This window comes from Aythya ferina (genome assembly GCF_964211825.1).
Source record: "Aythya ferina genome assembly, chromosome: 12".
In the NCBI taxonomy this organism is placed as follows: Eukaryota; Metazoa; Chordata; class Aves; order Anseriformes; family Anatidae; genus Aythya; species Aythya ferina.
This window is the reverse complement of record NC_140308.1, coordinates 1,211,682-1,235,984: the sequence shown is the minus strand read 5'-3', so window position 1 is coordinate 1,235,984 and position 24,303 is coordinate 1,211,682. Positions and strand designations below refer to the sequence as shown.

General features: G+C 65.0%; 3 protein-coding genes across 3 annotated transcripts in view; all 3 read left to right on the top strand.

Moving 5' to 3' along the window:
- The first annotated feature begins 46 nt into the window (after positions 1 to 46).
- LOC311443592 (B-cadherin) lies at positions 47 to 5,867 on the top strand. Its single transcript, XM_084533897.1, has 15 exons — positions 47 to 207; positions 1,897 to 2,036; positions 2,132 to 2,242; positions 2,469 to 2,624; positions 2,699 to 2,843; positions 2,995 to 3,170; positions 3,265 to 3,393; positions 3,466 to 3,651; positions 3,728 to 3,972; positions 4,055 to 4,197; positions 4,401 to 4,625; positions 4,711 to 4,929; positions 5,011 to 5,141; positions 5,212 to 5,355; positions 5,431 to 5,867. The coding sequence occupies exons 1-15, from the start codon at positions 111 to 113 to the stop codon at positions 5,641 to 5,643; spliced, it is 2,460 nt and encodes an 819-aa protein (XP_084390023.1). The 5' UTR covers positions 47 to 110; the 3' UTR covers positions 5,644 to 5,867.
- A 708-nt stretch (positions 5,868 to 6,575) lies between these two features.
- Positions 6,576 to 15,484, top strand: CDH1 (cadherin 1). Its single transcript, XM_084533896.1, has 16 exons — positions 6,576 to 6,728; positions 6,814 to 6,928; positions 10,458 to 10,681; positions 10,797 to 10,928; positions 11,066 to 11,221; positions 11,293 to 11,437; positions 11,561 to 11,736; positions 11,819 to 11,947; positions 12,034 to 12,219; positions 12,308 to 12,552; positions 12,658 to 12,800; positions 12,905 to 13,129; positions 13,366 to 13,587; positions 13,664 to 13,794; positions 13,993 to 14,136; positions 14,336 to 15,484. Exons 1-16 carry the CDS (start codon positions 6,666 to 6,668, stop codon positions 14,546 to 14,548), a joined length of 2,649 nt encoding a protein of 882 aa, XP_084390022.1. The 5' UTR covers positions 6,576 to 6,665; the 3' UTR covers positions 14,549 to 15,484.
- Positions 15,485 to 16,461: 977 nt separating this feature from the next.
- TANGO6 (transport and golgi organization 6 homolog) overlaps positions 16,462 to 24,303 on the top strand; it is a 29,999-nt gene continuing 22,157 nt past the window's right edge. Inside the window, 8 exon segments of the mRNA XM_084533867.1 lie at positions 16,462 to 16,484; positions 16,486 to 17,212; positions 17,533 to 17,649; positions 18,664 to 18,814; positions 19,603 to 19,727; positions 20,217 to 20,379; positions 20,937 to 21,019; positions 24,189 to 24,301. Of these exon segments, the coding sequence (XP_084389993.1) occupies positions 16,477 to 16,484; positions 16,486 to 17,212; positions 17,533 to 17,649; positions 18,664 to 18,814; positions 19,603 to 19,727; positions 20,217 to 20,379; positions 20,937 to 21,019; positions 24,189 to 24,301 (1,487 nt within the window). The 5' untranslated portion in view covers positions 16,462 to 16,476.

The following is a 24,303-nucleotide window of genomic DNA, read 5'->3' as shown; positions in this document are numbered from 1 at the left end:
CCGGGCGGGGCGGGGCGGGGGGGGGTCGGTCGGTACCTGCGCGGCCGCGGCCTCACCTGGAGCCTCGCGGAGCAGCGGGCGGGGGCGCGGCGCTCGGTAGCGGCGGGGCCATGCGGGGGTCGCGCTCCGGGCTCTGCCCGCTCCTCCTGCTCCTGCTCCTACCGCCTGCCGCCGCCCCGGCCCGGCCGTGCGCTCCCCCGGGGCCAGGTAAGCAGCGCCGTCGGGGCGCGGGGAGCATCACCGAGGGGGCGGAGGGGGCTTTGGGGCGCCGCCACGCCGGGAGGCACCGGCACCGGGGCGGCGGGGGCAGGTGGGCTGCCCCGGGATGGGCTGGGGGCGGTGGAGAGCCCCCCCATTGCTGCGGTGCTCGGCCCGGTTCTTCCCCCCTCGCCCTCCAACTTGGGGGCCCGGTGCTAGCCGCGGTGCGGAGCTGGTTGGTGCCCTCGCGGTGCGGGGCTGCTGTGCCCCCCCCCGGGCCGTGGGCCCGCTCCTTTGACCCCCGGCCGTGCCCCCGGCATCGCGGGGCGACCCCTTGCAGGCTGTGGGCTGGTCGCGGACCCCCCTTTCCTGGCCAGGGGGGGCTCTGGCGGTGCCGTTCGGGCCCCGTCGGCTGATGCCGGCGCCTCCGGTCGGCGGAGAGCGGCCGGGAGCCGCCGGGCAGGGCGGGACCCCGCGGGTCGGTGCCAGGCGCCGGGCTGCCGCTGGGACCGGTCGCCCCGGGGCCACCTTCTCCGCTACGGGCGGGGGGCTCGGGGGCACGGCGGGGCGGCAGGGGCCGGCTCCCGGTGCCGGCTCCCGGTGCTGGCGGGGCCGCCCGCCGTGTTTACTCGTCGGCATCCCCGGGGAACGGGGCTGCTCGGGAACCACGACCGCAGGCAGCGCTCCCCTAATGGCTGCGGAGCGCTGAAAGCTCTGGCCCTGAGAGCTCTCGCCGTGCCAGCCCTGACCTCAGCCCGCCCGGCTGCCGAGAGCCGCGGGCAGCTCCTGCCAGGCTGGGGCCGTGGGCAGGGGCTGGGGCCGGCCGGGGGGCTGCAGCCCCTCCGTGGGAGCCCGTGGCCGGGAGCCCACCCGGGCTCGGCTCCATCACCGGGGCAGGCTGCCCAGGCTGCGTGGTGCCGAGGAACCCTGGGGGCATGGGGGGAGCCTGGTGCTGGAGCGGGGCTGTGGACCCCGACCCCATGGTGAGGGCTGGCTCCTCGTGCCCTGGTGTGGCCGTGGCCCTCATGGCATGGCTGTGGCCATTTCATCCCCAGCACCCTGATTGCTGGCAAGAGTTGCCCTCCAGGCACCAGCTCTGCCCCAGCGCGGGGTCCAAGGGGCCCCCTGGGGACCTGCTCCTGCTCCCCCAGCCCAGGACCTGCTACGCCCGGGGGGCACGGCTCTCCTCGCCCTGCTTCCATCGCTCTCCCTGCTCCTGGCAGCCTCTCGGCCAGTGCGGCTGGAGCAGGCTTAGCACTGCTAATCCCCTAATCCTGCGGGGTGCTGGGGGTGCCGGGGCTGGGCCCGGCATGGCGCGGGGGCGCAGCGTGGCTTTGGGTGCAGGGCCCTGCTGCAGTGCGGGTCCCAGCCTGGGGTGGGGGGGGTGGGGGGTGGGGGGGGAGGGAGCAGGCGGTGACACACAGAGGTGGGAGGCGCGGGGCAGGGCCCTGCGTGCCCAGGAATTTCCCCGTCATCTCCGAAACAAAGCCAAAGCCGAGCTCCTGCCCGCCCCCAGTGCCGGGAACCACTCCGGCCTCCCCCTCCTGATCCTAATCCCCAGGGCTCAGCCGGGCTGGCCGGGAGCTCCCAGGGCCACGCAGGGGGCACGTGGAGCTTAGGGACAGCCCCCAGCATGGCTGGGGTGGGGGCAGCAGGTTGTGTCCCCTCCGTGGCCGCCCTGACCCCTGCCCCTCACAGCAGGCGATAGCACGGTGCAGTACGAGGACGAGGAGCCCCACGTGGGAGCGGTGGCACCGAGGCCCCCAGGGTGGCCGCCTGTGACTCCCCAGGATGCCACCATCCAGCCAGGCCCTGTGCGGAGCCGGCGCTCCCTGCAGGTAATGCTCCTGGGGAGCCCCCCCAGGCAAACACCCCCGTCCCCCAGACCTTTCCCCATGTGGCTACTCCCTCACCCCACTCTCCTTCCCACCAGGAGGTCCCCGGTGTCCCCAGGGCTCTGAGGAGGCGGAAGAGGGACTGGGTGATCCCTCCCATCAAGGTCCCTGAAAATGAGAGGGGTCCCTTCCCCAAAAAACTGGTTCAGGTATGGAGGGGGCCCAGAGGTGTGGGTGGGTGCCCTGGGGTGGGGTGATGCTCTGGCTGTGCCCGTCACCGTCGCATCTGGGCAGGCATCTGGAGCTGGGCATGGATGTGTGCGCCCAGGGCAGTGGAGGTGCCGGCCATGGGCATGGGTGGGTGCCAGGACGGGGTGCGGTGCCGTGGGGGGGCTGCCGAGCCCCAGCACTGAGCGCTGCTGCGCACCCCTCCAGATCAAATCCAACCGGGACCGGGAGGCGAAGATCTTCTACAGCATCACGGGGCAGGGGGCGGACACCCACCCCGAGGGCATCTTCACCATCGAGAAGGAGACGGGCTGGATGAAGGTGACGCAGCCGCTGGACCGGGAGCACATGGACAAGTACCACGTAGGTGCCGGCTGGGGGACGGGGCGCTGGGGCGGGCGCTGTGCCAGCTCCCTGCTCACCCCTCTGCCTCGCAGCTCTTCTCCCACGCCGTGTCCGAGAACGGCAAGCCCGTGGAGGAGCCGATGGAGATCATAGTGACGGTGACGGACCAGAACGACAACAAGCCCCAGTTCACGCAGGAGGTGTTCAGGGGCTCCGTGCCCGAGGGTGCTTTGCCAGGTAGGGCCGGTGCCACGGTGTTTTGGGTGTGGTGTGGCCCCATGGGGAAACTCTGCCTCCTGCTGGATGTGTCCTTGGAGAGCCCCAGCACTGCCCCTCCTGGGGACATGGGTGCCCTGTCCCTCCCTCACACAGTCGCCCCATCCCACAGGCACCTCGGTGATGCAGGTGAACGCCACGGATGCAGATGATGCTGTGGAAACCTACAACGGTGTCCTTGCCTACTCCATCCTCAGCCAGGAGCCACGGGAGCCCCATCCCCACATGTTCACCGTCAACAGGGCCACCGGCACCCTCAGCGTCATTGCCAGCGGCCTCGACCGCGAGGTGGGACCCGCGGCACCGTGGGGGTGGCGCTGGCACCGGGCGGGCTGCGGGATGCTGACGGGTGTCTGTCTGTCTGTCTGTCTGCCCCCCGCAGCGCGTGCGGGAGTACACGCTGACCGTGCAGGCGGCCGACCTGGATGGCGAGGGGCTGACCACCACAGCGCTGGCCGTGATTGAGATCACGGATGTGAACGACAACGCCCCCGAGTTTGACCCCAAAACGGTAACGTGGCTGTCGGGTGGGCGGGGTGGGCCGGGCACGGCGGGCTCGTTGCTGACAGTCCCCAATGCACAGTACGAGGCGGCCGTGCCGGAGAACGAGGCCGGGCTGGAGGTGGCCCGGCTGCACACCACGGACCTGGACGAGCCCCAGACGCCGGCGTGGCGCGCCGTCTACTCCATCGTGCGCGGCAACGAGGGCGGCGCCTTCGCCATCACCACCGACCCTGCCAGCAACGAGGGCGTCCTGCGGACAGCCAAGGTGCGTGTCCCGTGCCCGTCCCCGCGGTGCGGCCACCCGCCCTGCGTGGTGCTGCCCGTCCCGTCCCCTCCTGCAGGCTCTGGACTACGAGGCCAAGCGGCAGTTTGTGCTCCACGTGGCCGTGGCGAACGAGGCCCCCTTCGCCGTCAAGCTGCCCACGGCCACGGCCACGGTGACGGTCAGCGTGGAGGATGTGAACGAGGCACCCGTCTTCGACCCCCCGGTGCGGCTCGCCCAGGTGGTGGAGGACGCGCCGCTGGGGCAGCCCCTGGCCTCCTACACGGCCCAGGACCCCGACAAAGCCCAGCGGCAGCGCATCAAGTGAGCGGGGCTGGGGTTGGGGTTGGGGCCGGGGGGGTCCTGCTGCCGTGCCCTTGTGGAACCAGCACCCTCTGTCCCCCAGGTACGTGGTGGGCAGTGACCCAGCGGGCTGGCTGTCGGTGCACCTGGAGAACGGGCTCATCACGGCGCGGGACCACCTGGACCGCGAGTCGCCCTTCGCCAAGAACAGCACCTACGTGGCCGTGCTGCTGGCCGTGGACGACGGTGAGGCGCGGTGGCCATGAAAGGAGCCCTTGTTCCTGCCGGGTGCTGTCCCACGTGAGGGACACGTGCTCCTGGTGTCACGGGGGTGCTGCATCCCGGCTCGCTCCCTTGGGCAGGGAGCGGTGCCCGCGCGGTCTGGTCCTTGGGGGTGGGAGGGAGGCCCTGCTCTCGGGGTGCCCCGCCAGCCCGGCTCCTCTCGGCAGGTTCTCCACCCGCCACGGGCACTGGCACCCTGCTCCTCACCCTGCTGGACGTGAACGACCACGGCCCTGAGCCTGAGCCCCGCAACATCGTCGTCTGCAACCGCAGCCCCGTGCCCCAGGTCCTCACCGTCATCGACAGGGACCTGCCCCCCAACACGGGTCCCTTCCGTGCCGAGCTGAGCCACGGCTCGGGGGACAGCTGGGCGGTGGAGGTCGGGGACACCGGTAAGGCAGGGGCTCGGCGCGATGGGTGCCTCAGCTGCCATGGGGGTAGGCACCTCAGGTCACCCACGTCACTCCTCTCACGCAGGGGACACCGTCACCTTGCAACTGACGGAGCCGCTGGAGCAGGAGGAGTACAGCGTCTACCTGCGGCTCTTCGACCGCCAGGGCAAGGACCAGGTCACGGTCATCAAGGCACAAGTGTGCGACTGCCAGGGCCGGGTGGAGAGCTGCGCCTACGAGCCGCAGGTGGCCACCGGCGTGCCCATCATCCTCGCCGTCCTGGGCGCCCTCCTGGCTTTTCTGAGTGAGTTGAGGGGGTTTGAAGGGGCTGCGCCCCACCCGTGGGTGCTGGGGTGCCCCCACTGATGCCGCTCCTCTCCCGCAGTCATCCTGCTGCTGCTGCTGCTCTTTGTGAGGAGGAGGAAGGTGGTGAAGGAGCCGCTGCTGCTGCCGGAGGACGACACGCGGGACAACGTCTTCTACTACGGGGAGGAGGGCGGGGGCGAGGAGGACCAGGTGGGTGCCGGGGATGGGGGTGTCCCCGTGTCACCGCGGGCTGGCCTGACCCCGTGCTGTCCCCACGCAGGACTACGACCTGAGCCAGCTGCACCGCGGCCTGGATGCCCGCCCCGAGGTGATCCGCAACGACGTGGCCCCCCCACTGATGGCAGCCCCCCAGTACCGGCCCCGGCCCGCCAACCCCGAGGACATCGGCACCTTCATCGACGAGGTGAGCCCCTTCCCCTGCCGGGGGGGGCTTGGGGCAGCCCCAGCTCCCCGCTGAGCTCCTCTTCTGCCCCCCCAGAACCTGAAGGCGGCTGACACGGACCCCACGGCCCCCCCCTACGACTCCCTGCTGGTGTTCGACTACGAGGGCAGCGGTTCGGAGGCCGCCTCGCTCAGCTCCCTCAACTCCTCCGACTCCGACCAGGACCAGGACTACGACTACCTCAACGAGTGGGGCAACCGCTTCAAGAAGCTGGCCGAGCTCTACGGCGGCGGGGAGGACGATGAGTAGGGCCCCCCCCCGGCCCCTCCTGTGCTGCTGCTCCTGCTGCCCAAAGCCTTACCCCTGCTGTGCCTTGGGGCCGGCGCTGCCCCCCCCCCCAGTCCTTCTGATGCCTTCTGCTGAAGCGGCCTCGGCTTCCTCCTGTGTATTTTTTAATGAAATAAATGTAGTGTGATGATACAGACGGGCTAAGCTGGGTTATGTAGAAGTTTTAATAAAGGATGTGGATTTCTTTTTTTTTTTTTTAAGATCCTCCTGTCTCTGTGTGCTTCTGTGGGCCTGGAGGTGTGTGGGGGGGGGGGGCCACAGAAACACTGCTTGGCTGGGGACCTGCAGCATCACCAGGGGGGTGCAGAGGCAGTGGGATCTCTCCCTAGGGCTGTCCCTGTCCTCGTGTGGAAGGGGAGGACAAGGTGGATGCCAGGGAAGCAGCTGGTGGTGCTGGTGTGCATGGGCAGGACTGGTCCCAGAGCTCCCCATCCCCAGCGACCCCCCCGCTGCCCACGCTAAGCACTGATAGCGCTGCATTAACACAGCCCAGAGCTCCCCCCGGGGCAGGGGGTGCTGGGGGGGTGCTGCCTGCTTCCCTACAGGGGGGGCTCAGCCCCTGACCCCGCTCCTGGGGCCAGCGCTGGGTGCTCTGTGGGGCAGGAGGAGGCGGTGGCACCAGGGGGTTCCCCCCTGCTTGGGGGTGCCGTAAGGTCCCCGGGGGGGGGTCCCTGGGGGGCTTCTTGCCCGGGTTTCACCGGAGCCACCCCCTCGAGGCTCCCCTGGGGGTCCAGGACCGGAGGGTGCCGGTGCCGGGGCCGCTCCCCGAGGGCTTGGGGGAAGGACCGGGAGGGGTTGGGGGGACCGGGGCTGGACCGGGGGGGGGCCGCCTCCCGGTGGGGCGGGGCGGGGCGGGGTCGCAGCACCTGCGGGCGGTGCCGCTTTCACCTGCGGCTCGGCGGCGGCAGCGCTCGGCAGCTCCGTCCCGTCCCGTCCCGTCCCGTCCCGTCCCGTCCAGCACCGTCCAGCACCGGCACCGAGCTATGGGGCAGCAGCGGGGCTCCATGGGCCCCCTCTGCTTCCCCCTCCTGCTGCTGCTGCTCCAGGTGAGGGGGACGGGACAGGAGGGGACTGGAAGGGACTGGAGGGGATGGGGTGGCGGTGGCCACGCTGACACCTCTCTCCGGGCAGGTGGGCGGCCGGCGGTGCGACAAGGCAGCCCCCTGCCAGCCTGGCTTCGCCGCGGAGACCTTCACCTTCACCGTGCCCCGGGACAGCGTGGCGGCCGGCGAGGTGCTGGGACGAGGTAGGGTCCTACAGGGGTGGAGGGGGCCCACGGGGGTGGGAATGCAGCCCCACAACCCGCTGCTGGCGTGGCACGGGGCTGCGATTGTGGGGACAAGCGGGTGTGCCGGGGGGTTGTGGGGGTGTGGGGTTGGGTTTGGTGCCTGGCACCAAGGGTGGCAACGGGGCTGGCGGAGTGCCCGTGGGGTTGGGCTCGGTGCGCGGCGAGGTGGCGCAGGGCCGTGGTCGCAGGGATGGGTGCCCAGGGTGGCAAAACGAGGCACAAAGCCGTGGCTGCGTGGGGCCGGGGCCGTGCCTACGTGTCGGTGCACGGCGAGGAGCTGGGGCGCTGCAGGTGCCGGGGCCGGCAGCACCGGGGCGAGGGCGTGCGGGGGCAGCGGGCGCCTTTCCCGGCAGCGCTGACTCAGGCGCAGACCTGTCGGGGCCGGCAGGCCTGGGCGTGGGGTGCGGAGCCCCACCGCCACGCGTGGCCTCCCCACGGGCTGGCGGTGCCTCTGCGTGGGGCACCAAGCACCCGGCTCGATGTGGAGCCACGCACGGGTGGAGGCGGTTCTGGAGGTGCCGAAGGGGTGGCTGTGAAATTGCGGTGCTGAGGAGCTGTTGCTTTGGGGTGTTTGTGTCCCCACCACGCTCTTCCTCTCCCAGCACCGAGGTCCTGCTGGTCCCCAGCACTGCGGGGCAGTGGCTTGGCCACAATTTGCTGGGGTCAGTGGCTGGCAGCGATGCCAGAGGGGGCCGAGGGGCGCTGAGCACTGCAGCGGGGCCCCTGTGCCTTCAGTTTCAGGCTGAGTTTCACCTGCGCTGGCAGTTTCAGTGCAGGGATCTGGACCCTGCACTGCACTGAACGCATTCCATACATGTTTGCTTTCTGGTTGATCATTAACAAAAGCGCTCAGCACCAGGAGCCTGCGTCTGCTCGGGCTGTGCCTGATGGCAGGGTGACGGGCAGTTGTGTGGCCCTCTGCACCCCCGGGATGCACAGGGTTGGTTTCTGCAGCGGGGCCAGCTGGAAATCCCCTGCGTCCCAGTTTGGGGCTTGGGACAGAGGAGGAAGGAAGCGGACGGGTGCCTGTGTCAGCCCGTGCGTGCCAGTGGTGCTGTGGTGATGCCTGGCTGTGCCACGGTGATACCCAGCCGCTCAGGGGGACACTCAGCGGGGGCAGGATGCTGCCCTCTGTGCCACGCAGTGCTTCAAAGGCCTCGGCCGGGCTGCGGTGCGGCAGGCTGACGAGCTGGCCTGTAATTAAGCTGATGAGTCGAGCGCTGTGTTGTGCCTCAGACAGGTCTGGATAGGCCCAGCTCGGCGCTGGGGCGGCAAGAGGCGGCGTGGGGCCCTGCCTCTCCGAGCGCTCCAGGGGCTGGGCCGGCTGCTGCTGCGGCTCCGAGCCTCCCGACGGCGGTGCAGCCGCCCTGGCACGCTGATGAAAAAGCTCGGTGGAGGAAGGAGCAATTTCCTCCGCGTTAATGCGGGCAGCAGGAGCTCTGCCCAGTGCCTCGGTTTCCGGTGGGTGCTGGGGCTGCGGCTGTCCCACGCCCCGAGGGAAGGATGGCAGCACCCGCCTGGCGGCCCTGGGATGGGACCGGGACCTTGTGGCCGCGCTCAGCCTCGTGTGCTGCTTTGCCCATGGGCGAGGGGTCCCTGGGCAGGGCACAGGGTGGCAGAACCCCAGGGAGGAGCCCTGAGGGAGCCCCCAGCTCTGTAGGACGTGGGCGTTTGGCCCCATTAGGGGGGGAAGGGGGATGTGGGTCTCTGGCGGGGGCGGATGATGCCCAACTACGCAGGTCCTGAATCAGCCCCGGGTGGGAGAAACCTCGAGACTCTGAAGTCACGGCGAAACTCGGTGACGTCAGGGGGAGCGCCTGGGCGGGACGTGCGGCTCACGGCGCCTTCGCCCGCGCTGCCCGGAGCTGGTGTTTGTCCCGTCCCCCCCCCTCTCCGCCACTGCTGGCTTCTGCCCCAGTGCAGCCACCGCGCTTGCGCAACCGTGTGGGGACACGGGGTGGTGGCACCCGGTTGTCCTGGGGTGGTGGCACTTGGCCGGGCCCGTGACTCACCCTGTGCCCAGCCCTGGCGAGACACCTTCCTGTGTCACAGCGGGTTGTGGGGTGGCTTGGGGGCTGCCAGGCACCACGGTCCCCTGATCCCAATCCTGGGGATGCGGGGTGTTCCCCCCCGCCCCATCCAGCAGTCAGTAATTCGGTGATTTTGGCCCCGTGGGTAGTGGCAGGTGAGGGTCCAGGAAGGCGTGGAGCGCCCTGCGCTTCAGGAGCCCCCCAAACTTGCCCCCAGCCCCACCGCCTCCCCCTGCCCCACGCCTTGCTGAGGCCCCATGGCTGCATGCCCCCGGGGAGGACGGGGCGGGGAGGGGTTGGCTTTTCAAGTGCTGAGCTGGAAAAACAGGTTGAGCACAGCCATGGGGAGCGCGCGCTCGGCACGGCGCGCTCCCTGCGTTCACCGCGCTCCCTGCACGCAGCCGGTGCGGGGCTGGGTGCTGAGCTGCACCCTGGGTGCTCGCTGCACCCGGCCGGCTCCGTGCCAGGTCCCGGGTGCCCGCGGGGGCCGCGGCACCTCCCCGCTGCCAGCCCCCGGTGCGGGAGCGCCCGGCCTGCCCCAGCGTGTCCCTGCACAGCCGGCCTCACCGGCTGCCCCGGCCTGGCTGCAGGACCCACCTGGGGGCCGGGCTGGCATCGCACCCGCTGGGTCGGGGGCACGGTGGCAGCCCCCAGCCCAGCTCTGCTATCGCCTTCCACTCACCGACGGCTCTGAATTGCTGGGCTGCACGTGGGCTGATGTGCCGAGGGATGGCGGAAAGGGCCCAGCAGTAAGGGCTGCCCCAGCTCTGTGCATCCCACCCCGGGCACGTCGCCATCCCACGGCACCACCGAGTGCCTCCTGCCCGAGCCGCGGTCGTGCCGGGGCTGGGGGTGGCTCTGCCGGTGGGGGGGACCCAGCCTGGGTGCTGCTGGCTCAAACAAAACATCCCCCAGACAAAGGAGCGTTTGTTCAGGGAGCTCCTGGCTGCGCAGCCCCGCTCATGTGATGCCTGCTGATCGCTGCCGTGCTGCGCGCTGTCCCCCCCCTCGGGCTGTCCTTGTCTCCAGCACGCCAGCCCCAGCTGTGACCAGTACCAGACCAGTGCCAGACCAGTGTGAGGGCTCGTACTGTGGCCCCAGCAGGGTGCCATCTCCCTGCTCTGTCCCCAAGGATCCCCTGGGTGCACCAGGGCTGGCACCTTCCCCATCATGCAGGCTGATGCCCCTGTCCTGCAGCGGGTCACAAGCCCACTGCAGATGCATACCCCAGATCCCCGGCCATGCAGGAGACTCGGTGACCCCCAGAGGTCCCCAAGCACTGGTGCACTGCCACCCCCCTGCCTGCAGTGCAGGATCCTGCACTGGCAGCCCCTGTGCCCCAGCCCTGGTGGTTACTGGGGTGTGCAGCAGGGACACAGCACACGGGGGGCTGTTCCCCATGGCAGGGGTGTGCCAGGCACGGTGCCATGCAGCCCACCCGCTCCTCTTGTCCCCAGTGCTGTTCTCGGGCTGTGCTGGGCAGCCACAGGCCGTGCACGTCCCAGCCGACCCGCGCTTCGAGGTGGACGAGGACGGCATCCTCCAGACGAGGCAGCCGCTGCAGCTCCACGGCCAGAAGATCCGCTTCAACGTCTCCGCCCTGGATGCCACGGGCAAGAGGCACTCGGCCTGGGTGACCGTGGAGAAGCGCAGCTCGCGGCAACAGCGCCGCAGCAACCAGGTGAAGCGTGGTCCCCGTGCCTGTGCTCACCACAGCCCCTCTGTGGGGTGGGCAGTGGGTGCCGCCGGCTGCCTGGCGCTCCCGTGGGCACAGGGACAAATCGCTGTTCCTGCAGGGTGACGAGCCCTACATGATCTTGTTCCCCGAGTCCGGCCCCGGCCTCCGAAGGCAGAAGAGGGACTGGGTCATCCCCCCCATCAGCTGCCCCGAGAACCACCGGGGGCCCTTCCCCATGAAGCTGGTGCAGGTACGTGGCCCCCACGGTGTGGGGACGAGGGCTGAGCCAGCGCCAGGTCCTGCAGCCGGGCTGAGCAGCCCCGGGGGGGACGCGGGTACCTCTGCGGAGCGCCAGGCCCCTCTAACAGCCCCCGGCCTCACCCCCAGATCAAATCCAACAAGGACAAGGAGACCAAGGTTTTCTACAGCATCACGGGGCAGGGGGCGGACAGCCCCCCCGTGGGCGTCTTCACCATCGAGCGTGAGACGGGGTGGCTGGAGGTGACGCAGCCGCTGGACCGCGAGGAGATCGAGAAATACGTCGTGAGTGGGGGCCGGGGCTGGGGGCGCCGGGGGGTCCCGAGGGGGCCACGCCACTGACGGTGCCCCCGCAGCTCTTCTCCCACGCCGTGTCGGCCAACGGGCAGCCCGTGGAGGACCCCATGGAGATCATCATCACGGTGATGGACCAGAACGACAACAAGCCCGTCTTCACCAAGCAGGTCTTCGTCGGCTACATCGAGGAGAACGCGAAGCCGGGTGCGTGGGCTGGGGGTGGGGGGGCCACGGGGCCCTGGGCCGGAGCTGTGCCGGGCCAACAGCAGCGCCCATGGGGCTTGTCCCATGAGTGACGTCTCCTCGTCCTGTCCCGTCCCTGCACAGGCACCTCCGTGATGACCGTGAACGCCACGGACGCGGACGACGCGGTGACCGTGGACAACGGCATCGTCAGCTACTCCATCGTCAGCCAGGAGCCGGCGCGCCCGCACCCCCAGATGTTCACCATCGACCCCCAGAAGGGCGTCATCAGTGTCCTCGGCACGGGGCTGGACCGCGAGGTGGGTGCCCGGCCGCGTCCTGGCACCCCCATGGTGGGAGCGGCCGCGGGGCGCCCCTGACCGCGCTGCTCTCCGCTCGCAGACCACCCCCAACTACACGCTGATCGTCCGGGCCACGGACCAGGAGGGCAAGGGGCTGTCCACCACCGCCACGGCCGTCATCAAGGTCACGGATGCCAACGACAACATCCCCATCTTCGACCCCACCATGGTACTGAGCTCCCCCCCATGCCGGCTCCCGCGAGCCGCTGCCCCCAGCCCCACACCGCGCTGACCGTCCCTGCGCCCCTCCCGCAGTACGAGGGGACGGTGCCCGAGAACGAGGTGGGGCTGGAGGTGGCCAGGCTGCACGTGACGGACCAGGACATGCCGGGCTCCCCGGCCTGGCAAGCCGTCTACCGCATCAAGAGCGGGGACCAGGACGGCGCCTTCAGCATCGCCACCGACCCCAACACCAACGACGGCATCCTGAGGACCGCCAAGGTGGGTCTGGGGGCTCCCGGGGCTGCCCCGTGCGGGACACGTCCCCCCCAGCACCGCTCCCAGCCCAGCTTCTCTGTGCCGCCTCCAGGGCCTGGACTACGAGACCAGGAACCGCTACGACCTCGTGGTGACGGTGGAGAACGTGGTCCCCCTCTCCGTGTCCCTCGGGCTCTCCTCGGCCAGCGTGCTGGTGCTCGTCAGGGATGTGAACGAGCCCCCCGTCTTCGTGCCCCCCGTCAAGAGGGTGGAGGTGTCGGAGGACCTGCCGGTGGGGCACGAGGTCACCTCCTACACGGCCCAGGACCCCGACAAGAACCAGAGGAACAGGATCACGTGAGTGGGGGCGATGCTGGGGGCGCGAGGGCTGCGTGCCCCGTCCCGCCCGGCCGGAGGGGCCAGGCTGGGCACCGAGCCCCCCGCTGACCCTCGCTTGCCCAGGTACCGCATGGGCAGCGACCCCGCGGGGTGGCTGGCCATCGACCCCGAGAACGGCATCGTCACGGCCGCCCAGCCGCTGGACCGCGAGTCGGTGCACGCCATCAACAGCACCTACAAGGCCATCGTCCTGGCCGTGGACAACGGTGAGGACGCGCTGCACTGCGCTGAGGGGGCTGCGGGGACACGGGGTGGCCGTGCAGGACACTGGGACGGGCTGCAGGCACCTCGCTAACGCCCAGCTCCGCAGGGGTGCCGGACGCAACGGGCACGGGGACGCTGCTGCTGCTCCTCCAGGACGTGAACGACAACGGGCCCACGCCGGAGCCCCGCATCTTCGACATCTGCAGCCGGCAGCCCGAGGAGCAGACGCTGACCATCGTCGACAAGGACCTGCCCCCAAACACCTACCCGTTCCAGGCAGCGCTGGAGCACGGCTCCAGCACCAACTGGAGTGTCATAATGTCTGGCCAAGGTAGGTGCCGTGGGGTCCGTGCCAGCCACCCACCTGTGGCGCAGGGCAGTGGGGGGACACTGAGCAAGGGCCGCATCCTAGCCAGATCCCCCTGAGCCACCCTGAATGCCCCTGGAGCTCCTACCGGTCCCCATGGTGGCACTGCCATGTGGCAAAGCCCTGCGGGTGCTGAGGGTGTCCCCAGATGTGGGAGCTGGGACACACCTTGACCCCAAGCCCTGTCTTTCCCGCACAAGACTCGCTGCTCCTGAAACTGAATAAGGAGCTGGAGCCCGGGGAGTACAGCGTCTTCCTGAGGCTGACGGACAGCCAGGGCAAGGCGCAAGTCACAGAAGTCAAAGCCCAGGTGTGCGATTGCGAAGGTGCAACCAAAAACTGTGAGCGGAGAGCATTCATCGCCACTGGCCTGGGTGTCCCCGCAATCCTGGGGATCCTGGGCGGCATCCTGGCACTGCTGAGTGAGTACTGTGGGGTGGGGACAGGGATGGGGCCGCTTTCACCCCATGGCGCTGACGCCATGCCGTCTGCTCGCAGTCCTGCTTCTTCTGCTGCTGCTCTTTGTGAGGAGGAGGAAGGTGGTGAAGGAGCCGCTGCTGCCGCCCGAGGACGACATGCGGGACAACGTCTACCACTATGACGAGGAGGGTGGCGGCGAGGAGGACCAGGTGGGACGGGGTGCTGGGCCATAGTCTTGCCCATGGGGTTCTTTCTCCACAGCACCGTCCCCACAGCGGGTGGCAGCATGGCTCCCCAGTCGGTTACCCAGTCCCCTGCAAGCCCCTGGTCCTTCCAGCACTGCCTGAGACCATCCCTTGAGCATAGTCTTGCTGTCCCCTCATGCCCCTGTCTCCGTCCCCACGCAGGACTACGACCTGAGCCAGCTGCACCGCGGCCTGGATGCCCGCCCTGAGGTGATCCGCAACGACGTGGCCCCCCCGCTGATGGCGGCCCCCCAGTACCGGCCCCGGCCCGCCAACCCCGATGAGATCGGAAACTTCATCGATGAGGTGAGCCCGGCCCCGTGCCCTGCCCTGGGGCGGGGGTGCAGTGCACATTGCCACAGCTCCCTCCGTCTGTGCCAGCACCCCTGGGCTGCATGCATTCCCGTCCTGCGGGGCCACAGTGGGGACAAGTACCCATCGGTGGGGGACAGTGGAGCCCCTGGCCAGAGGTTGGGTGCTGAGCTCCTCTTCTATCCCCCCCCAGAACCTGAAGGCGGCTGACACGGACCCCACAGCCCCCCCCTACGACTCCCTGCTGGTGTTCGACTACGAGGGCAGCGGTTCGGAGGCCGCCTCGCTCAGCTCCCTCAACTCCTCTGACTCTGACCAGGACCAGGACTACGACTACCTCAACGAGTGGGGCAACCGCTTCAAGAAGCTCGCTGAGCTCTATGGTGGCGGGGAGGACGATGACTAGGCTGCCCTGGCCCTCCTGCTGGCCTGCAGCCACGCAGCGAAAGCAGCTCTTGCCATTTCTTGGACATGCACTGGCCCTTGCCAGCAGCGTGGTGGGTGGCCAAAGCCCCCTCTGACATCCCTAGATCCATCACTCACATCCCTCTCCTTCAGTGCAGATAAAGCTCAGGATTGCTGGGGCTTGAGTGTTTTGGGGAGCCTGTGTGTTTCCTGGTCCCCCTCAGCTCCATGCAGGCTATGGTGCCATTTGGGGTTCCCTGGGGGGACGCGGGAGGCTGGCATTAGGCACTCCTTGTCCTGAAGCTGAGGTGCTCCTGGATCAGCTCCCAGCCTCCCCATGCCCAAATCCTGCAGTGGCCCTCGGTTGGTGCTCAGCACTTCTCATTCATCGAGGAGAGGCCCCCACCGCCTCTCCCCCTCTGCTGCGGAAGGAAGGGGTTTCTGTGGCGCTCTCCAAAATACCTCGCGCTCCCAGACCTGAAATCACGGCCATGCTGGCAGCCAGCCACGCTCAGGGAATGGGATGGCCCCACGTCCAGCTTTTGTGTGGAGCTGCTCAAGCATGTGCCGATGCCGGGTGGATGATCTATAAACACTGATTAATGATGTGCCATTGTCTTTCTGTGATACATGAGGGAATTATATTTGATATAGTACTTGCAGGCAGATTTCTATTTTTCTGTATACCAGATTATATTATTTCCTTTTGTGTCATATTATGTGTAATTATTGTGCTGTTAATAGAAGGCGCTTTCTGAAATCAAACAGCTTTACTTAAATTCTGAACTGTGTTTAGCTGTTGTCACGTTTTGTATTTTGAAAACGGGAAAAGGGTCTGATGCAGGCTGGGAGTCCAGCCATTGTCTAGTTTTAATTGATTGTACGTTTTTTATATAAAACTGAAATAATACGTTGTTTTAATAAAATGAGAAGCCCATTTCTTTGTGTGTAGCTCTGCCAGCTGCCCTGCCTGTGGCCGTGCTGAGAGGCAGGTCTGCCCTGCCGTGACTTCTTCTTATGGCCACGGCCGCTGCTGCCTCCCAAGTGCAGAAAGCGAGCGCTTGCTGAAGCCCCTGCTCTTCATAACAATCTTACCCGGGGAGGGAGGGATCCATTACAGAGCACGTGTTTTCTCGGCACCGGGGCTGATAAGAGCTGTGGCTGGCAGCTCGCGGCACCGCAAGGTTTTACCTTACTGCCCATCTGCCTGGACGGGCCCTGGGGTGAGGGGGAGCAGGAGGCAGGGTGAAAGCTGCGCTTGCACTTCGTGCCTTATCGCGGTGGCTGCACCCTGCGTGCCCAGCCTAACGCCCGACCCACGCGGGCCCAGCAGCGCAGGCAAGGCTGTTATCGGTAATGTTTGCCCGGCCCTGTAATTATTGCTGTGTTTTCTCCAGAGCAGCCCTGCCCTTTAAAGGAAGCAGAAGGCAGAGGAATAACGTGCCCCACAGTGCCTGCGTGCCTCTCTGCAACCACAGGGGCAGGTACAGGAGTTGCAACCACCCTGGTTACAGTCTGGGCCAAGTGAAGTGCTGATGTGCGTGCTTTGTAACGTGTTTACTGCTTGGTGTTTCTCTCCTTTCACACAAAATGCTGATTTCTCTCCACAAGCTGCTGGCTGCAGCCAGAACCTGTGCTCTGTGTATGGACAAGGCTCAGCCCCAGCCACCCCCAGCCGGCTGCAGGGATGCGGTGGCACACAGGGCGGCAGCTTTTCTCAACCACCTACCCCGCCGGGGCTCCCGGGGCTCCGGGCGGCCACACCGAGCCCCGGTATCGCCCCGGTACCGCCCCGCCGGGCCGGGCCCTCCATGGCGCCGCGACCTGCCCAAGATGGCGGCGGGCGGGGCCGCCCTGCCCATCCCTCCGCCATCCCCCCAAGATGGCGGCGGGCGGCAGCGCCCCTCCCCTTCCCCCGACCTCCCCAAGATGGCGGCGGGGAGCCGCGCGCCCCTCCCCTCCCCGGCACGGCGGCCCCAAGATGGCGGGCGGCGGGGAGCCGGCCCCGGGGCGGGTGCTGGAGGCGCTGGAGCTGCTGCTGGGGCAGCCCGCGGGGCCCGGTGAGCGGGGCGGCGCGGCCGGGCCCGGCCCGGAGGGCGCCCTGCGGCTGGAGACGGTGCTCAGCAACGCGGCGGAGCTGAACGAGAGGCTGCGGCGAGAGCCGGGCTGGGCGGCGCTGCGCGGCCTCCGCTCCGCCGTGCTGGCCCGGGCACCGGAGCTGGCGGCCGGGGCGGAGGAGGGCGAAGGCGAACCGGGCTGGGCCGCCGCCTGCGCGGTGCTGGCGCTGCTGCTGTGCCTCAAGGAGCGGCTGCTGGCGCTGGCCGCCCTCCCCGCCGCCCCCGCCGCCGTGCCCGGTGCCCCGCCGCCGCCCGCCGCCGATACACTGAGCGCCGCGCAGGGCCGGGCGCTGCGGAGGGCACTGGGGGCCGCCGTGGGGCTGGGGCTGGCGCCCTACCTGCCCCCGGGTGTGGGGCAGCGCCCCGGGCCGCCCTTGCCTCCGCCACCCCCGGGGGTGACCCGTGGGGCCCGGCTCCGTGCCGCCACCGGAGCCCTGGTGGAGCTGTGCCAGCACCCCGCGCTGGGCGGCCCGCTGCTCGCGCACCACCTCGGCCTCCTCCTCGCCGGGCTCTGCCTGCTGGGACACGGCCCCGCTGCCCACAATGAGGTCGGTGGGCTTGAGCATCGCGCTCCCCTACGCCTGTCCTGATGCTTCGGTGCTGCCTCGTGGGGTGGCCGGTGCAGGGGGTGCCCTCAGAGCACCCGTTCAGCTGCCCTCTGTGGTGGCTGGTGCTGAGCCACGTCAGTCTGAGTGTGAAATAAGAGGTTAAAGCATTGTATATATACAGTCTGGGAAGGAGGGCTCGAGGGGCACCAGCACCACGCCGCCGGCAGCACCGTGCCACAGGGAGCTGGGTGCCAGCCCGTGTGTGGGTGCAGCACCCCCAGCCGGGCTGCCCTCACCACCTCAGGGCTTGTTTTTTCCAGGGCCTTTCGGAAGCGGAGCGAGCACAGAGCCGGGAGGCCCTGCAGCACATCCTGGACCGTGTCTACCAGCCCCTGGCAGTGCGGGAGCTGCTCGTCCTGCAGGGCGGCCCCAAGCAGGTACTGGCTGCAGCGGAACCGTCCCAATTTGGGGCAGCCACAGATCCCGCGTCCCAGCAGGAATATGATGGCCCGGCAAAGCACCTGCTGTCCCCTGGGCTGCCTGTTTGCATGGCATGGAGGGGCAGCACGCAGTCTGCAGGGTGACGTGCACCGGCTGCTGCTCGTGGTCTGTTCAAAGGCTGCCTCACGGTGGTGGGGAGAAGGAAATGGGAAATAGGCACTGTGCTGTCTGCAGAGGCGGCTGCTGGATTGCACTCAGAGCAGCCTGTGGCTGCTGGCTTGGGTGCAGCTCTGTGCCATGCTCTGTCCTCTGGCTGGGACTGAAGGCAATTCCTGGGCAGGCAGAATCTGCCATCCTATGTGCAAGTGCTGCAGAGGTGCTGCATGAGGAGCTCACGGGGGTCAGCACCCTCAGTAGATGCTGTGGCTCACCCGAAAGCCAGGGTTTCCTGGTCAGACCAGAGTCAAGCTGATGTCCTGCTGCAGTGTGACATTGCCAGCCTTGCTCCATGTGTCCTACCTAGCAAGTGCACACATTCAAATTGCTCAATTTGTGGATTTGCAGCCTCTGAACAGCGTTGCTGTTTGTACCTGTGCCTGTGCAGTGCTCTGCTTGAGCCCTGGTGCTGCCTCCCCACTACTACGCTGTGTCTAGTGTAGCAGGAGTCACCACTGCTGTCCCCTTACGTGCATTAAGCCTGGCTTGTCCCCTGAGCTGCCCCTTGCCCCATTTCAGTAATGAGACGGTCAGAGCTGCTGCCTGACCCTGGGAGACTTTAATTAAAGGAGGGAAGCTCTGCATGAGAGGATGTTCCCGGCAAGGTTAGTCTCTCATTAAACCCTAATTTGCTTTGTGCCACTGGATGAAGTGATTTAAAACGTTTCTGTGTCCTCTGCTCCTATCTGGTCTCCAGTCCTCCAGGGCAGGGTGCAGGCCTGTTAGTGAGGGTTTGCCGGGAGCGTGCACTGGGGAGAATACCCTACTTAGCCTGCTCCTTTGTTTCCTTTCAGAGTCGTCCCTCTCCTGGGGAAGAAACAAAGCCAGCGCTTGTACGGGCTCCAGCATGGCTGCGGCGCCTTTGTGGCCAGCTGCTCTCAGAAAGGCTGATGAGACCCAGCGGGGTTCAGGCTGTGGTTCGGGGCATCATGGAGGGAACCGGCGGTGAGTAGGGTGCTTGGGCGCTGCGGTTGGTTTCCAGGGTTGCAGATTAAAAGAGGCTGTGATGATGTGTCTGAGACGTTTCATCCCATGGGAAGCCCAGAAAACCTCGCACCAGTCGAGCCCTGAAATGGGGAACGCTTTTGTTAGGCTAAGCTGACTTCTGTAATGCTCACGCAGGTTTTGCTTCTGAGTAAGGCAAGGCTGTTGGACTCCTGAAATGTGAACGCCTTTAGCTTGGGGTATGCCTTCCATTTTTAGGGATGAGAGCAGGGTATAACTCTCCAGCCAGCTTTTAGCATCATGGCCCCTTGTGCTGGTTGGGTTTTGGTGCAGCAGTGCTCGCTGTTAGGCTGTTGGCAGCCGCAGTGGAGTGGGAGCAGCCCTGTGCTGGGCCTTGGCAGCCTGGCCCCCTGCTCTGTTTCCTGCCAGTTGTGTTAAGCATTAAGCATTGCTCTTTAAAAGATGAATCCCACAGCACCAAAGCCTCTTCCAGCCAGTGCAACCTGAAGGCAGCATCCAAGCGTAGCTTCCCTCCGCTTTCTGGCTTGCACACCTATTTATAGACATTGTTTTCCAGTGTCAAAGGCCTTGGATAATATTTTTCCCTTTCCTTCATTAAGCCCAGGCATTTTCTGAAAGATGATTGGTTTAAGGAGATTAATAAAAGCTAAAAATCTAAAACTCCATTATTATTTTTTTTTCCAGACACAATGGGTTCAGCCAAAAATGTCCCTGCTGTTTTCTGTCTGGCTGAGCTCTTTCTTTTCCTCTTTCTGTGCGTGGAGCAGGTGGCACCGATGCTGAAGCAGCAGCTGTGGACTGGAGAAAATGTGATGCGGTTGCAAAGATCCTGGCTTCCTGCCCTCAGCAGTGCCTTTCCCTCGAGGACTACTACAAACGTGTGTGCCCTCAGGTGGGTGCTTCCCTCCTCCCTCCCCGCGGCATGCTGGCTCTGCCTGCAAATGTGAAAATGGGAGCACTCTCAGGTTCCCAGCTTGGCAAGCGTCTGCTGTCGATACCACCTGCACGTTGCCTTGCTTGAGGCTGCCCCAGTGTGGAGATGTGTTTTCCTGCAGCTCTGTCGGTGGGATGTGCTCCCACCACGCTCTTGAATTTTCTGTATTTTATTGAAATGCTGAGCAACGCTTCCTGGCCACATGAGGCCACTCGCTTTAAGGAGCTTTGTGCTGGGGGGCTCTGGCTCCCAGCCTTCAGCGGTGGGCATGGTGCAGGGTCAGTGCCCAGAAACACCTCCTGCCTCATGCATGAGACAGAGCTGCTCCTCTGCCCGGCCTCTTGTGCCCAGTGTCCTGTAAAGCAGCACCACGGAGGCTCCTCCGCTGTTGGCTGCGAGGAGTCATTTGCAAAGCTTTGTTCTGCTATCACGGACTTTTTCTTCCAGATTCTGGGCTTACTGCACATCCAGGACAAGCTGACAGCACGCCAGTTCCAGAGAGTGGCCACCACAACGCTGCTCACCATGGCGAAAGAGCACCCTCAGCTGGCAGAGAAATACCTGCTCCAGCCTCTGCTGGCACCGCTCCTCCGCTGCTCGGATGCAGCAGGTAACGGCAGGCGAGGCACCGTGTCGAGCCCCGGGGTGAGGAAGGGTCTGATTCCTCTTTGAGTGGTCTTTGTCTTCCCACCAGAATTTTCCCATGTTGGTGACTTGGCTGCTGAGGGTGCCAGCCCAAAGCTGCTGGATGTGGATCCGTCTGTGTGCCGATGTGCACCATGTTTGTTAGCATTAAGGCAAATTAGTGTTAGAGTCAAGTAGTGGGGCTTCTGCCGTCCCCTCTGGGAGCCTCTCCCAGTCTGACAGTCCTGTGCTGGGCTCCTGGATGGGAGCCATCGGTTCCCCACACCGACTGAGCAGCTCTCCAGGGAGCAATCCCTCAGAAACTTGTGGTCTGCTTTGATTTGCTTGTAGCCTTGCAGAGGTTCCACCACTTCGGGGATATTTCCCACAGCTAACAAGGGCTCGGTGGTTCCCATGCTGCCCTTGTGGGGGAAAGCCAGAGGGCTCTCCGTGGGCTTTGTGGTGCTGGGTATGAAGGGTTGCCATTTTGCTGAAGCCTCCTCGGTGCCCGGAGGTGCTGATATTTCTCCTCTTTGTTTTCAGAGATAGCAGCGGGAGATTTGTCAGCAGGGACGGTGCTGGTGACGGAGGCAGAGCTCAGCAGCTGCGTGGAAGATGTGCTCAAGGTAGAGTGTCTGTTGTGGACTGTGAGGAGGTGAGGACACTGCTCTGGGAAAGAGCTGGTTTGAGACTTCCTCAGCAGCTCAGCATGTGTGTGTGTATTTTAGGCCACGACAAAAACAGCTTCTCAGGCAATCATGGTGCTGCAGCAAGGCCTTGAATTGCTCTGAGTAACCTTGAACAAAGCACTGTGCTGGAGGGAGTGCAGCTCCTTGATGGATACCAGAGGCACTGCCTTAACCCTTTCAAACATTCTCACCTGAAAATGTTCTACAGAGTGGCAGTGTAAGGAGAGAGTCAGAGCAGTGGGCTGGGGGCCAGGATTCCCCATGGTGCTGTCACATTCTCTTCCTCCTTGAGCTGCAGCAAGAATTTCTGAGCATTGCCAGCATTCACTGCTTCCTGCAGGGTAGCTGTGCTGTCAGAACAGCCTCAGGACCCGGGCTGGGGTTGCAGACCAGGTAACATTAGAGCAGGTGGAGTGACACACAGGAGGTGCTGCTGGCCTGGCACACGTTGCTTTGGGTGATCAGTCCCTGTCAAAAATGGCATTTCTCTCCTGTCAGCCTCCATCAGAGGCATCCAGATGATCAGAGGGAAGCAAAGACCCCAGGGAGTTCTGTGAGTGCTGAGTCTTCAGAGAATGCCCGAGGTCTCCTCCCAGGCTGTCGCTGGTTCACCCTCTGCTTAGTGCCTCCGTGCCTCAGTTTCCTGGCTGTGAAACACGCATCGTGGGGCTGATTTACCTGCGGGAGGGAGAGCCTGCTGCCCTCTGCTGCTGCTCAGCAGTACCTTCATGCCTCCCGAGGGCTGCAGAGGGCAGCCTGAGCCCGAGTCTGAAGGGAAGCAGCTGGAGCTGGGAGCTTTCATGCAGCTCCCGCAGTACGTGGCTGAGGGAATTACGGTGCACCCAGCCCCCTTGGACGAGCTAAAATCATGAGGTTAAGTAAAGGAAAAAGAGTAGCCTGTTTTGCAGGGACCTTTCTGAGCCTAACCTCGTGACACGTGGATTTCCGTGTGCGTGATGTTAATTTTAAAACCTGTGGGTGGGTAATCCCTCAGCAGCAGGTGCTGGGTGTCCGGCAGTTGCTGATCTGCCCCCAGGAGCTGCTCAGGGGACAGGACACAGCCTGGAGGAGCTGGTTGAACCTCAGGGCAGTGAGGCAGGAGGGGCTGCAGGAGCTCAGCACCTTTCCTGCCTGGCATCCAGACCCCAGTTGGGTTCTGGGGCATGGAGAGGGTTCATCAAAATGGGCAGAAACCCAGTTCTTGGAGAAAGGCTGCAGCCTGGTTGTGTGAGTAACCCTCCTTCCGTGTTAGAGGACATCTTGTGGGCAGGACAATGCAGGTTTAGAGGCTGGAGCTCCTTCCAGCAAGGATTTTTGTCCTAGTGATGTAGGTAGGGAGCCTTTCCACCCCTGTGGATCAGTCTGTTCCCCACTGGAAAATGCCCCTGCTTTTGTAGGACTCCTTTGCAGCGGGGTGCTTAGCAGTGCAGGGCTTGGCTCTGGCACTGGAGGGGGAGGTGGGGTCCGTGCTTGTGCTCCCCGTGAGGGAACAGGGCTGTTGTGTGGGGCCTCTCTTCTGAAACCTTCCCTTGTGCCTCATTTTCCCACCAGTATCACCAGCACCACGCTGCAGGCTTCACCCCTGCCTGGTAGCAGCCGAGCTTTCTGTTGTGTCCCAGCCAAGGAGGACATCTCAAGCCCAGGAATTCAGCTTCAAGAAGCTGGTGACTGGCTTCCTGGCATGCCCCTAGGCAGCCTAAGCTCTTAAATGCTGTGATTGTTGTAGTATTTTGCGTACTAATGATCTGTTGCAACTAGCTGGCAGGCAGAGACCAGTCTGGAGGGCTGCTCTGTGGCTGCTGCGCACAATGGGAATGCTGCAGGAGTTTGGGGTGGATCCCGCCCTAATGGCACAGCGCTCGGGGCCTGACAGCAGCCAGATTAGGGACGGAGACTCCAGCCTGCCATTTGTGGGGTTTTCTTGCCTAGCAAGTGTCATTTGATGCTGAGTGGGAAACCATCCTTGGGGCTTCATCAGGGAGGCTTTGTGTACAAAAGGTTCTGGTTAGGAAGAACGGCTCCACGGGGATTAGAGCAAGCAAAACATCGGTTTGCATCAATGCAGCAGGCCAAGACACTATCAAGAAGATCTTCCTGGGGCTCCTACCTGGCTGTCACCCTGCCTCTGGCAGGCAAAAGCTCCTTTGCTTTGTCCCGAGGGCACTTGCAGCCCTTGGAGCAGGGACTTGCTTGCCATGTGGGCAGGTCGGAGGTGTGGGGAGCATCCCAGTTTGAAGGGACAGCAGCTTCTGGGCAGGTCGTTCACCAGCCTACACAGCTAGAAGTCCTTTGGAGAACTTGTCTGTTTTTTCCCGTTTTCTTTAAGCTAAAAGCTATGGAGGGAGATGGACTCTGGAAACAAAAATAATCAAGGACCTAAACATAACAAACCCTGAGTCCAGCCAGACAAAGCTCCATATTTATCTGTTTCCTAAACCAAACTTTCCCATTATGGCTTTCACTGTAAGTGTCTTACCTGGCTTTTAGATTTGGACAATTTCTTTAAAAGGATTCAAAAGGAAGCCCGATGTCATAAGACTTCTGTGCTCCGTGGGCAGTGGCAGGGCTTGGTTACAGTGCCCTGGTAATAGTAGCTGGAGTGGGTAGAGGGTGCTGGCTCTGAGGAAGGTGCTGCTTGGGGCAGAGGACAGGAACAGGGTCCTGCAGCCTCCTCAAAGCCAGGTCAGCTCAGCACACATCTGCCCCGCTACGGACTGATCTGCCTATTTAGGATTTGGCTTTGAATGCAATTTCCATAAAGATTTGCTAATTCAGCGGTGCGTAATGCGTCTCTCTGTATCTTCAGACCTTACCCCCCAGCAGCAGACTTCCCAAGCAGCTCGCTGCAGTGTTCCTGTAGCTTGGAGCCCTGCTGTGGTTAAGCAAATGCTCGGAGAAAGGTGGTGCTGACGGCTGCTTTTAACACAGAACGTGGCATAATTGGGGAGATCAGGCTCCAGGCTGAAAGGAGCAGAGGCTGTAAATGCTCTGCCAGCCTCTCTGGTGGCAGCTGTCCTGCGTGCACGCACCTTCTGGCCTCCCTCGGCCTTCCCTCTGCTCCACGCAGGTGTTTGACTCTTCTCCATGTGCCCTTCTCTCTCTGTAGGTGTACGTGGTTGGAAATGACAGCTCCAGCCTGCTGCTGGGATCCCTGCAGTCAGTCCTGGGAGTGGTTTTCTGCCTCTATTCCTTCGCCAAGCAGAATGTGTCATACTTACGGT

Bases quoted from the DNA above. Each gene is read 5' to 3' on its own strand.
- CDH1 (XM_084533896.1), top strand. From the start codon at position 6,666: ATGGGGCAGCAGCGGGGCTCCATGGGCCCCCTCTGCTTCCCCCTCCTG. The intron at 11,438-11,560 runs GTGCGTGGGCTG...GTCCCTGCACAG, and splicing joins CGAGGAGAACGCGAAGCCGG to GCACCTCCGTGATGACCGTG. The intron at 13,588-13,663 runs GTGAGTACTGTG...GTCTGCTCGCAG, and splicing joins CGGCATCCTGGCACTGCTGA to TCCTGCTTCTTCTGCTGCTG.
- LOC311443592 (XM_084533897.1), top strand. From the start codon at position 111: ATGCGGGGGTCGCGCTCCGGGCTCTGCCCGCTCCTCCTGCTCCTGCTC. The intron at 208-1,896 runs GTAAGCAGCGCC...TGCCCCTCACAG, and splicing joins GTGCGCTCCCCCGGGGCCAG to CAGGCGATAGCACGGTGCAG. The intron at 5,142-5,211 runs GTGGGTGCCGGG...GTCCCCACGCAG, and splicing joins GCGGGGGCGAGGAGGACCAG to GACTACGACCTGAGCCAGCT.